A 13,350-nucleotide genomic window follows, 5' to 3' on the forward strand; every position below is an offset into this window, starting at 1 on the left:
TGAAGCAAAAAATTAGATACAATCAAAATGAAACCGATTTAATACGGCATTGTTCACTATACATTTCTGATACTACCACAAACAATGTCCATCAACGTGAACGAAGCTGTTCTATGATAGCTATATTAGAAAAACAACCTAAGAGGCAATAAAATAGTCAAAGCAAAACACTTAAACTTGACAATGCATGACCACATCTCACATTTAGGTTAGGACAGCTTTAGGCAAGCAATGTCTAAATTACGGATATGCGCAAGGTATGTAGCTTCAAACGATGTATACTATAAATAAATAATTGTTGATACCCTGAATGAGCAATGCTCCACAAGAAAGATCACTCCACTCTTTCTTCGTAAAACGTGTAAATTTCAGCTGGCAACAACATCACAATCAATAATAACATAATATAATATAACACAATTCGGTTCACAAACAGTTCTCGTGCATAGCAAGTGTTCTTCGTCATTCGACAGCCGAACTTTCGTTTGTAAAGCACCGGAAAACGCTCGCAAGTATAGATTACAAACTGCATAATGTGATTTCCCTCCAGAGAAAACGCATTTACGCAGCATGACACCCTTTTTTCCCGCTATGGCTTACTTCGATTGATCACGTTTCCGGCACCCGATCTCGCTTTCCGTGGCTTAGCCAATCAGCGAGCGCGAATCGATCTCCTCCAGAATAGGAAACACGTTTTGCAGGTGATCGGGTGCCCCACGGCCTACTAACAGTAAATCCCGGCAAATTGCTTGCGATCTGCCCGATGTGTGGCACACTTGCAACAGGTTTTTCTTTCTTTCACTGACCCATTTCGGGATCCCCCTCCGAGAGTCACTGTTTCGTTACTAACCTTTTCCTGGGCCCGTGTTGAAGAACAGCAGAAACAGCAGCAGCTGTGTTATCCTCGCCAATAGGCTCATCTTGCTATCCGTTGGGTAAATTTTTGGTACTCTCTTATTGCACTTAATTGTTAAACTTTCCTTTCGCACTTTGTTGTATCACATGTTATTTTTTCCGTTGCATAATTCTTTCACCGTCGTTTCCGATTTGATCGGTTCTCATCAATTACCTCTTGCCACACCGCGCATTTCACCAATCACCGAACATATCGTAACAACAATTTGATTATCATTTCATTTTCTCCTCTGGTTATCCTCCGCACAAACCCACCCCAAGCCAAACCCACACACACGATCACTTCGACCAAGCGGCACTTGGGATCGAAATTGGTTTCTCCACTCCACCTGCTTTCTGCATTCGGCTAATTCACAATCACTTTTCGGGGGCAGCCTTACACAGAACCCAATCCATCGATCATCGATCGGTTCGCCAAATTTCTACCGCTCTCTCTCTCACTCACTCAACCTGTTCCGGAAGCAACCGCGGTATACTTTGACTGACTGACTACCACGACAAGAAACTCGGTCCGCTCGAATCGGATGACGGTACGCGAATAAACCCTGGCCGAGCCCACAGATCGACGATGGAGCCTATGCGCGAATGCGAAAAGAAAAAGCTCGCTCGCGAATGTGGGCTCTTCGCGTTGCTCCGAAGAAAGTGGGACTGAAGCTCTGAAGACCGGTGCAACGCGATCGCGATCGCACGAAATTGCAGAGAAATTAGAGATAAAGTCGCAAAAGATGATAAAGCTTTAGAGATCTAATCTCGCGTTGACAGTGGGAGCTTTTGCGGTTGTGGAGAGTCGTGGAGAGATCCGGCGATCGATGGAGCGACAATCAAATCGAAGTGTTTACCAATATTCCTACAAAAACTTAATTAAAAATTATAGGAGGTTTTGTCAAGACACGACCACATTGCTCACGTAGAACTACCCTGTTATTTTATTCGATTCTGTCTCATAACTTCCGATATTATTTTAGAATGCTGCCTAATTTTAGAAATAATTATTTAGTAGGATAGCTTGATCGTTTATCGCCCTGAAAAAGTTTTTGTTTTGTGGGATCAGTTGACAATAGTTGATTGATGATTCATTCTTGCCCTCGCGAACAATACCCAAGCTGATCGTATGACGCATTTTGTTGCAACGAATTGAAATTTTATCTCGAACAGTATTTCGGTGGCTTTTTTCGCTATTGACATACAATCGGCTACAGGCGATCATATACTTGTTGCACCAGAACCATTGTTCCACATCTCATAACTATATCAATCTATCTTTGGCACCGCATAGAAACAACAATGATAGCAATACTTGCAGGTATCAAATATCATCAAATACAGTCAATTGCAAAATTGAGTGTTCACAAATAATTGGTTCGGTGTTTTTGAGTATTTCGCGGTTAAAAAATAAATAATACAGGGTTTTCCATTTCGGGCATCCGAAAGTATACAGCCCTGCGCTGGCAACCGTTTGACATAGCTGTCAACCAAAGCGTCATATCGTTAGTTGAATGTCTGCCATTTTACAATATGGATCGTTTTAGCATCGCACAACGTGTTAATTTCGTTAAATTATACTATCAAAATGATGAAAAACCGGCAAATGTTTTTCGAGCATTACGGACGGATTTTGGTCGTCATGGACGGCCTACAGAGCACACAATCGCTAATGTAGTGCGTAAATTCGAACAAACTGGATCCGTAGCGGGTATTGTGAAACCTGTGCATCATCGTAATGTGCGTTCGGCCGAAAATATTGCTGCTGTTGCTGCCAGTGTGGAGGATGACCCGAAAGTTTCGATTCCACGGCGTGCTCAGCAATTGGGCTTGTCAAACACATCATTGTGGCGAATTTTGCATTTGGACTTGCACCTACATCCATATAAAGTCCAACTGGTACAAAAATTAGAGCGTGGTGACCATGGAATGCGTCGGGCATACGTCGATTGGGTGAGCAAACAACAGCAGCAAAATACTAAAATTTCGCATCAAATTTTGTTCAGCGATGAGGCACATTTCGAGCTCGGTGGCTATGTGAACACCCAAAATTTCTGTATATGGGGCTCAGAAAATCCACACGTGATTGTTGAGAGGCCATTGCATCCGCCAAAAGTCATTGTTTGGTGCGCATTATGGTCTGGTGGAGTCATCGGGCCGTATTTCTTTGAAAATAAGGACGGCGAGACGGTAACTGTGAATGGTGAGCGCTATGGCCGCATGTTAACCGATTTTTTTGACGTAGGACTACGTCTAACCGGAAGATATAGGGGGTGAAATGGAAATCTAGGCACTGTACAAGTAGGAAAAAATGCAAGATTTGGAACGCTTATAACTCGAGCATTTCTCAATAGATCGCAAAGGTTTTTGCATCAATTGATAGGAAATATATCTACGCATCTATCATAACGAATAACATTTCATTTTTCTTGAGATAAACAATTCAATAATTGTGAAATATCAAGCATTGTCAAAATGCACTATGTGCCCATTTTTGATTGGTCCATTTTGTGCTCCTCAAATCGTACCGACCAAAACGGGCAACCAGAGCAGCAGCGAAATAGAATGAAGCACGATTGGAAAGGAAAAAGAAAAAAATGAACGAAACATTGGTCGCAGTCTCACACATGCGTAATTCTCGAGCCAGCCAGTCAGCTTAAAAATCCTCGCTCCGCTGCCGTAACGATCATTCTCATTCAAACCGTACACCACATTGGTTCGCATCACAACACATCAACAAACCAACCCAAGCAGCCATGTCTGGACATGGTAAAGGAGGAAAAGTGAAGGGAAAAGCAAAATCCCGCTCGAACCGTGTTGATCTGGAGTTCCCCGCAAGGGTAGCTAAGCCGAGCGCGTTAGTACCAAGGCACCAGTCCACCTAGCCGGCGTTATATAGTTTCGGCCGCCGAAGTGATCCAGTTAGCTGGCAAAGCTGCTCGCGACGATAAGAAAACCCTCATTCGGAACAGAACACATTCGGTTCGGTGGACATCAAGACAACAGGCAGTTGCAGCGAGTGGCGAGAGGCAAACGCAATCGCAAAACGGCATCAGGTAGCAGAAGAAAAAAGTTTGTTCTTTATACAAACTGCTTTGGTGGCAAATCCAGAACAAGGCGGCATCGAGGGCGTTCGAAATGGTTTTTTTTCAAAACCACGAGTACTAAGATGTCTAAATTGGAACCATTCCATAAAACAAGGCACTTTTCAGGGCCATTAAACCTTCCAAAAAAGAGTTTAGGAAATACAGTTCAATGCTTTCTAAAACATTATCCAAAATAATAATAAAACACAAATTGATTTTTTCATAATTTGTTTTCCAGGATCTGATGAGTATGTGAATTTGGCAGATTGATTATTCAATTTTCACCAATTCTTAAATTGTTTCCAGATTGAAAGTACAGTAATTTACAATTAGTTCGACATTTAGCTAATTGGACGGACATGTAATGCGACTTATTTAGATGGACATTTTTGTAAACATAGAGATCCAAATTATGACCCCACATTGAAAGTCGACACTATACCACTGTCGTCGCAAATGTTCAATTACAGGTTAAAATCGCCTCCAATGCAACACTGAGTGGCGCTTCGGCACGTCGCATTGAATGTAATTTACTGTACAACATGTCACAAAGCTGGATGGGAAGAAATTTTCCAACTGTGAAAGCTGTGGCGAGTGGCAACAAATCGCTAAACAGGAAGGTTTAGCCGAACAAGATGGGGATATCGAGTGATAACAAAACAATAAACTCTTTAGATTGAAGATAATTTTGTGATCCTGAAAGGACCCTTTTTAGCCTGCATGTGAATCCAACGAGCGAACAAATCGTAATGAATGTATTTTTTTTTGCAATCGCTCCCTTTTAACGCTCATTCGTTCGTCTCGTTGGACTCGCCCCTTTGGCTGAGTCTGCCGATTTGTCTCTATCCTGTGAGTGTGTACCGCTAGAGTATAAAACACGCGGACCCCAAAAAAATATCTTATTTTCTTTTAAACCGTAAACCCGTGTGGTTGTACGGCATCGGCATCGTGGACGTAACAAAGGAGGACAAGTTAAGGGAAAGGCAAAGTCTCACTCGAACCGTGCAGGTCTCCAGTTCCCTGTTGGTTGCATTCACTGATTGCTCCGCAAGGGTAACTAGGCCGAACGGATTGGTGCCGGAGCACCAGTATACCTAACAGCGATTATAGAGTTTCGGCCGTCGGAGTGCTCGAGTTGGCTTGCAAAGCTGCTCACGACAATCAGAAAACCCGCATCAAGAACAGAGCAGCTTCGGTTCGGCGCTCATCAAGGCAACAATTAGTTTCAGTGGGTGGCAAAGTGTTTCTCCGGCACGTCGCATTAAATGTAATTTACTGAACAATATGTCACAAGCTGGATGGGAAGAAATTTTCCAACTGTGACACAGCTTTGGCAAACGCAATAGCTAAACAGGAAGGTTTAATCGAACAAGATGGGTATATCGAGTGATAACAAAAACACAACACCAAAGGTTCTTTTCAGAACCATCAACATATTCATAAAGAGTAAACAGTAAACTAATCCATTTTTCAGGTAGATAGGTAGGTATTCACGTAGGAGAAGAAAATAAAACAATATATTTAAAATATATATAGTTAACAAAAGCTGTCCCCTTTGTATAGTCCTACGTCACTCCGGTTATGTCCCCGACATTACCCACCCGTCTTTTTTGCCACAAATTGAAGATATGGAAACGGATGACATGTGGTTTCAGCAGGACGGCGCCACGTGCCACACAACACGACCGAACATGGCAATATTGCGAATGAAATTTGAGGGACGCATAATTTCGCGTTTTGGTGATGCCAATTGGCCGTCCAGATCATTCGATTTGAACCCGCTAGACTTTTTTTGTGGGGTTATGCGAAAGACCGTGTCTATGCCAACTCTCCGCAAACTCTTGAACATTTGAAAGACAACATTCGTGAAGTTATGACCGAGATACCGCCCCATATGTGCCGAAAAGTCATCGAAAATTACCTGTTCCGGATCAAGGTGTGCGAGGAAGCCCTAGGTGGACATTTGAATGATGTTGTATTTCACTCATAATGGCATAAACCAAACTTTAATTTGAAATAAAAGTTTCATCGAAATTCGAATTCTAAGTGTGTTTTATTTCAATTTACTTTCGGAATTTAAAGTTGGAAAACCCTGTATAAAACGACTCGCATAATCGATCATTTTACTCACATGTAGTGATAAGAAAAAATTTAAATGGTCACATTTTTACTTCGTGCTTATAGAACAAGTAAAAAACCTTCAATTCACACGCGGCAAAATTGAGTGTACAGTTCAAGTGTTCTTTTAAATCTATTCAGAAATGTTAATAGACAATAAAAATCAATCCACTAATATTTGATATGGATCAGCACTGCCTGCAAGCGCCGTGGCATTTAATTCGGCGAGATTTATGGTTACTGTAGACGAAATGCTCTCCAATATCTTCTTAATTGCCGTTTCGAGTACCACTATGTTCCCTGGATTTTTATTCTCCAGACAGATCTTGATTTCCCTTCATAGATAGTCAATAGTATTCAAGTCCGGTGATTGCGGAGATTTTTAAGTTGATTGGTACATTATAGAGCAGGCACTCCCGCACGATGAGATCGGAGTGTTTCGGGTCATAATCCTTCCGACATTTCTGCACAGAAGACTACAGGGTACGTTTCAGGATGTTCAATTAAGTCATCTTGTCCATCGTCGAATCGATAAACTCGATGGAGCACCGATCGTGGTTTCCCCCACACCGTCTGTCTTCCATCCGATTCAAAGAGATTGGTTCTCATCTCATCCGTATAAAGGGCCTAGTTAGGTCTGTTGACATATGCCTTAGCAAACTGCAGTCGTTTTTTCATATTCACCTTTAAAATGAAACACTTTTCACGGCTCCTGTATGCTACTGTTCGGAGAGTATCAGCATTGACAGGTCTTCCAATGGTGCTGGCTTCTTCGTTCATCATCAGAAGACATTTTTGTCCTCTACCCGGGGACGCCATGGTTCCTTCATATTTCTGCTTGTTTGCGATTTTCTTTACTGTAGAGTGGATTCTTCCGACAGTAGCTGCTATTTTCCGCAATGTCGTTCCTCAAGAAGTCTTACTTATTATCATTGTACGTGTAACAATATCTTTTACACTCAATTTTGCAATGCTTAGAATAGATATTGTTTTCAACTTTTAGGAATAAATAGCTAGCAAAAAATTTTTAGCGAAATTTTCATGCGCGCAGTTAAATGTGTGTGTTATTAATATACATCAAAAGAAAAAAAGTTTTAAAAATATTTAGCACTAAACGAATGGAGAGTATCGTTAAGTAGCATATGGACACTAAATTTTGCGATTGACTGTATATGTCATTTAGTATTGCCTAAGTGGAATCGCACCTCCAGACATTCGCACAACGTAAACCATAACGTCTCAGCGCGACATTTATCACGATCTAGCTTTATATTCCCCGAAAAATTATGTGGCGCACAACCTTAACGCCTGCTTCGCCATACCGTCATCGATGCAATGTCAAAGGCACCAACGATACCCTTACAATGACGGAAAACAATCGATGTTAACTGGTTCGAATATAGAAAAAAAAAGTAGAATGGTTGAGCTTAGAGGCACGGACGAAAACTTGACGTAGGACTTTGAAGGGATTTTGTAACTGTGCAGAAATCCGTAAATTTAACTTATTCAACACCCCAAATGGTAGCTCTAGAACTGAGATTTTGCTACCAATGGTCAGTCGAGTTGACATAAAATTTGTCAAATGCTTTTCCCGTTTTTTGTTGTCGGTCGGTCAGGTTATTTGGAACACATCTTCAAATCTACAGGATCTTTTCTTTGCCTGTAAACATCCTGAAAGAGTTGATTGGACAACATTTCTTTATTCTGCGAATTGTTGTTAAGATCGACGATCGTCTTTGTCCAATAAAACTTTCGATTGTGCTACTTCAAACACCTTTGGAAGTTTCTTATGTTTTACATTAGATAGTAACTATTAATGTATGAATTCCGGCTACGTGGTATTCGACGATGATTGTCTGAGACAAGGGTTTTCCAATGGCAAAAACGTTTTTCCGGACCTAGGTCAGAGGAGGTCAATTTCAAGTCGAACAGTCGATTTGATTAAGAAAGTTCGCCAAGTTTTGGCTTGAAAACGGGTTTTTGCTCTTCATCCGTCGTATTCACCTGATTCGGCACTCTGTGTAACTTTTCTCGTTTCCAAAAAAATACCATTTTTAATTGATTATGTGGGGTCCCCCGAAGTTGATTGTGTATTGGCCTTGCTACGACTGACTACCCAGCAGCTAAAAAAGACAGAATAAAACCTTTCTGGAATGCCGAATACAGGAAGAAGCTCGATGTATGGATGCCACAAGAATTAATGGGGAAAAAAAAGAATGAAGGTGTCCAAAATACGACCGCATTGTTAACGTAGAAATACAAATTTATTGCCGGCCAGAATAAACATTATAGAAATTTAAAAATGAACTTTTTAGCACAAATATTTGGTATCTCTGATGAAAATTAAACTCAAGTGCAGGGCAGCGTATGCTTTCTGAAGACTGATTCAAAATCATGCATTATTTCATTTTTGACTTGATTGAGTGTCCGAACAATATTTGACTTGCGATTATTATACAGCCGGATTTTTCAACTAACGACCGACACCATCTTCCCACCGAAACCTGTTCGCAAAAGGTCGCCTTTTAAAAGTGACAGAATTAATTCGTGAATTCGTGTATTCTTGTTTGAGTGAATTCGTGTTTTCAGTTTTCAATCAATGGAATCCTGTTTCCCTTGACTTTACTCGACTGGGAACAACTCTATTTAGGTTGCGCGTCGCAGTTACACGACATCTGACCCGGAGTGAACGAGATAAATTTGCTATCCCAGTGAAATTAAATCAGAGATTTTTTAAGGTGGATTTCCAAGTGGGACCATTCGCTATAACTTCGAAAGCATTCTTGTTCTGCCGTGTAAGCTAGTGAACAGAGGAGTGACCCTTCTTGAATCCGAAATGTTCCTAGAGGATGATGTTGTTTTGGTCTGAAAACTACAGTAAGCGATATACAATAACTTCGAGATAAGGGACAAGCGACTGATCGGGCGATAGCTTTCGGCATTGGTGCGATCTTTACCATGCTTGTGAATTACTTTAGCTGACTTCCATTGCGAAGGGAAGTAGCCAAGTTCCAAGCACTTATGGAAGACTGCTGTCAGGTGATCAAAGAAGTCAACACTCAAGTTTTTCAACCCCAGATTGACCACTCCATCAATGCCAGCAACCTTCATGTTTCTGGTGGATTTGAGGGCCGCTGTCACCTCATCAGCTGATATGTTTGAATCCTCAAGTAAAACTATTCGTTGTTCAGAAATTCTAGTCACCACCTCTGCTACAGCAGACTCGTGCGGGCTAATCATGGCGCGACCTAGGTTGTGAGAGTTTAAGAAGTGCTGACCAATTGCATTGTCCTTCTCAACAGGTGTATTGAGTGTAGAAGAATTCCAATTCTGGTTAGCGGAGAAAAACGGAGAGATAAGTGTTGGTTTATTTTTTAGAACTTTCGCTAGTTTCCAGAAAGGTTTTGCGCAATCTGGAAAAGAGCGGAGATGATTTGCAAACAACATTTTCCTGAGATGCATCACTCTAGCATGAATTAATTTTTTGAGACGATTACAATGTGTCTTCAAATGAGGGAGACCAGAACGCTCAGTTTCAAAGCTAGCCATCTTGAGCAGGTTGCCTATCGCCGGAGAAATATTATGAGACCGAACCGAAATCGCCGGAGAAAAAACAGTGCAATTTACACAACTTATATAACGAACGAAACGAGATTGGAAAACGAACGTGTTTAAACACGTCTGGCTTGCACGAGTGACAGAAGAACAATGAAAGTTTGCCTAAACAGAGATCCAATATTTATACTCTAGCAAATATTCCTCTTCGTTGCTCGTCGATAAGTTGCTCGTTATTGAAGGCACGGGAAGGGAAGCTCACAAATGTATGGGAAAATTAAAATGCTTTTAGTTTTCATCAAAGGAAGTCATGTACACACATGGAGAGTAATAAATGGCATATCAAACAAATCTTAGGGATTGATTGATTCTTTTGGTATGTGAATCGCCAAAATCCGTTCGCGGTAAAAATAATTAATCACGTTAACTTCATTTCAGAAAATTAATGAAAAACGTAGTCCTACGTCAAAACGAATCAGTTTGGACTCTTGAGCCAAATTTCGATCCTGCCTGGAGCGATCCAATAATGTGATAAACAATGACGTTTCTTTTTTTTTTCCCCGAAATTCACTTTCTCTCGTCGTTAAAAAAATATGGTTTCAGGGGGGCGGATGCAAGCGAATAAACAAAACCCGCCCGTTGAACGCATCCAGACTGTCATTAATTACTCGCACACCGTTGACAGGTTTCGGTTAAAATAACAACAACGTCTCGCGTTCGTGCGTTAAATTTGACATGATTTTTTTTCCTTGTGGTCACGAATGCGATCGCAGCAGCCATAGGTGGTCCGGTAAATATTGAACTTCGCCGCGATTGAACCCAGTGGATGAGGAAGCCCGCTTTGCACTCCCCGTTCAGGTACAAGGTGAATCATCATTAGCACACCGTTGTTTTGCCGCCATCAGCACACCGGAGAAAAACAAAACAAAACTCTCCGTGTGTAAATAGCGGTAAGAAGATGATTACATCAAGAATTTCTCCGCTGCTTCTCTTTCCAGATGTCGCTACATGCGGAAATCATGTCGTTTGCCAGTGGCAGGCAGAGGCAGAGTGGAAGATAGATATTAAGCTGCCGTCGGATCTTTCGTTCCTCCTGTGCGTGCGATGGTCATTCAAAGGCGGAAAAAATTGTATAATTACTGTTATGGTTTCTGACGTTTTGTTGCATTTCCTCGGGGTTCACTCGGTCGCATTCGGTTTCTGTGTTTCTGTGTGGCGGACAACAAGTGTGTAATAATGACCTCCGGTTGGTCATTACGGGAATTGTGGAACGCGGGAAGTTGCATCGTGACGATCGCTGGAATGCTACCGGGACAATACCGGTCGCGTGTTATTTTTGAGAAGAATTATTCATTAAAGTGACATTAGAGTGTGTGTGTCTCTGGAATGTTTCTTTGAATTTTTAATTAGGGTCAATTGGTTCCGATAGTATCACTTCATACAAGTAATACACAACGTGATACAATGTTCGTTGATTTTTCTTCTACGGCCTCAGATATTGAGATATTCTTCTAGATGTACTGTTGGCCAATGGTACTTCCGAAGCCATTGCTAATATAATTATTAATTATCTTAATCGCTCCGTACATTTTTGATATAATAGAAATATCGGTGACGACAGAGGAAGAACTGAACCAAAAGGGAAAGTTAAAATTTCCCCTTATTCTCGTATGTGCAGATGATATTTTGTTTATTGCTAAATCAATGGAAGAATTGGAGAAATTTCAGCCAGTACTCGAAAACTACTCAAACGAGGTGAACTTGAATCTCAATGAGGAGACGGAGATAAATATCGGTGATCGAATTTTGAAAACATCTTGTGTAAAGTATTTCGGTGTTCCAATCACGCGGAACGACTACATCGGAAACTCACGTCAAGGATATATCTAAAAACGCTGTAATTGCATCGAAAATAATTCTAGACTTCCTTCAGGAAGGACAGCCCGCAGAGAAAATAGGTGATATATGGAACACAGGTCATGATTCCTACAAGGCAATCCAGGAAATCATACAAAAGTTATCATAAACAGACAAATAAAATCAATCTGTAAGGCAAATGGAAGTTCACCATCATTCGATGGTCCTTGAAACCATTACTAAATAGACCAGGATTATCTAGCTAAGATAACCACATAGTCACATAGTAAGTAGGCCTGACAATTATTTACACAAGTTGGCAGCGGAGTACCGATTGTTGCACAGAAAACGTAGAAGACCTGCATTTACCGGTTAGAAATCAATCTCCGAAGAACGGAGATTTGAGAACATAGCACATAACGAATGGCACGAGATAGCCTGCGACAAGAACAAAACTGGATTCACAACTTAAAGAAATTTATAATTTTTCTGAATATGATACTGAGAGCAAGGAGGACTAGTGTTATGTTCATTTGTGAGCAGAAGTTCCAAGTCAAGATGTGGACGGAAGTCTAATGCTATGGAATCACCCCAAACTTCATTTTCAGTTAAATAGTGTCTCTCTTAGGCTCGCAATTCTGAGAAATCCTGTGGTAAATCTCACTCATCTTTTAAATATTAGGTCGAGCATATACAATCTTTCAAATATTTACTGGGAATTTGTAATTTAAAATCTCCCGCTATTTTTTTTTCAAAGTTGGTACTTGATGTCATTTTCGAGTGCGATCGGTCATTCAGTTTGTTTACAGCGTCATTACGAACAAGTTAACTTTGTTTTGATCGGCGGTTTTTTTGAAAAGGACAATTCTATTGGTCAAAGACATTGATTTCTTGTGCCGAAACGTTGAAAATGTCACAGAATCCATTTGGTGACTCAACTATGTCAAAAACACGGATGTATTAATGGTACGAGGCATTCACAGGCGGCTGTGAAGAGACGAAAGATTTTTCCACGTCAAGGACGATCATCCACCTCTTTATCCTATGAAAACATCAACAAAGTAAAAAGAATGGTGCTCGGAGATCATCATTTAAGTTTGAGAAAGCTAGCATATGAATTTAATATCTCTCACGAGACCATTCTCCATATTTGGGTTGATGTTTTGGGCCTGAGAAAAGTCGCAGCACGACTAGTGCCAAAAATTTCACCGCAATTATTTGCAACGTTTAAAAATTTAGTATTATTTATTCTTACTAACCAATTTGTTCAGCTAGTCAGGACAGTTATTAACACGTTGAGCCCCATGTCGGTCCTTGGGGGCTGGCATTGGCTTAACACTTCCGAATTCATACCACTCACGAACTTGTTCCACTTGTTCGACGGTTGAATGGATGACTATAGAATTAGAGAATTAAAGAATTAAAGAATTAAATAATTGAAGAATTAAAGAATTAAAGAATTAAAGAATTAAAGAGTTAAAGAATTAAAGAATTAAAGAATTAAAGAATTAAAGAATTAAAGAATTAAAGAATTAAAGAATTAAAGAATTAAAGAATTAAAGAATTAAAGAATTAAAGAATAAAAGAATTAAAGAATTAAAGAATTAAAGAATTAAAGAATTAAAGAATTAAAGAATTAAAGAATTAAAGAATTAAAGAATTAAATAATTAAAGTATTAAAGAATTAAAGAATTAAAGAATTAAAGAATTAAAGAATTAAAAAATTAAAGAATTAAAGAATTGAAGAATTAAAGAATTAAAGAATTAAAGAATTAAAGTTTTAAAGAATTAAAGAATTAAAGAATTAAAGAATTAACGAATTAAAGAATTAAATAAT

At 40.0% G+C, this 13,350-nt stretch overlaps 1 protein-coding gene across 3 annotated transcripts in view; it reads right to left on the reverse strand.

Annotated features, from left to right (window-relative positions):
• Nucleotides 1–1,523, reverse strand: part of LOC129766652 (cadherin-89D-like) — a 164,336-nt gene extending 162,813 nt beyond the window's left edge. For 2 of the 3 annotated variants that reach the window (XM_055767244.1, XM_055767234.1), the window contains exon 1: nucleotides 851–1,522. In XM_055767244.1, coding sequence (XP_055623219.1) covers nucleotides 851–920 — 70 coding nt within the window. In that variant the 5' untranslated portion in view covers nucleotides 921–1,522. Of the gene's footprint in view, nucleotides 1–850 lie in introns of all 3 variants that reach the window. The other variant, XR_008741469.1, reaches the window with a different exon arrangement.
• Between the last annotated feature and the right edge of the window lie 11,827 nt (nucleotides 1,524–13,350).

This window comes from Toxorhynchites rutilus, chromosome 1 (genome assembly GCF_029784135.1).
Source record: "Toxorhynchites rutilus septentrionalis strain SRP chromosome 1, ASM2978413v1, whole genome shotgun sequence".
Lineage (NCBI taxonomy): Eukaryota > Metazoa > Arthropoda > Insecta > Diptera > Culicidae > Toxorhynchites > Toxorhynchites rutilus.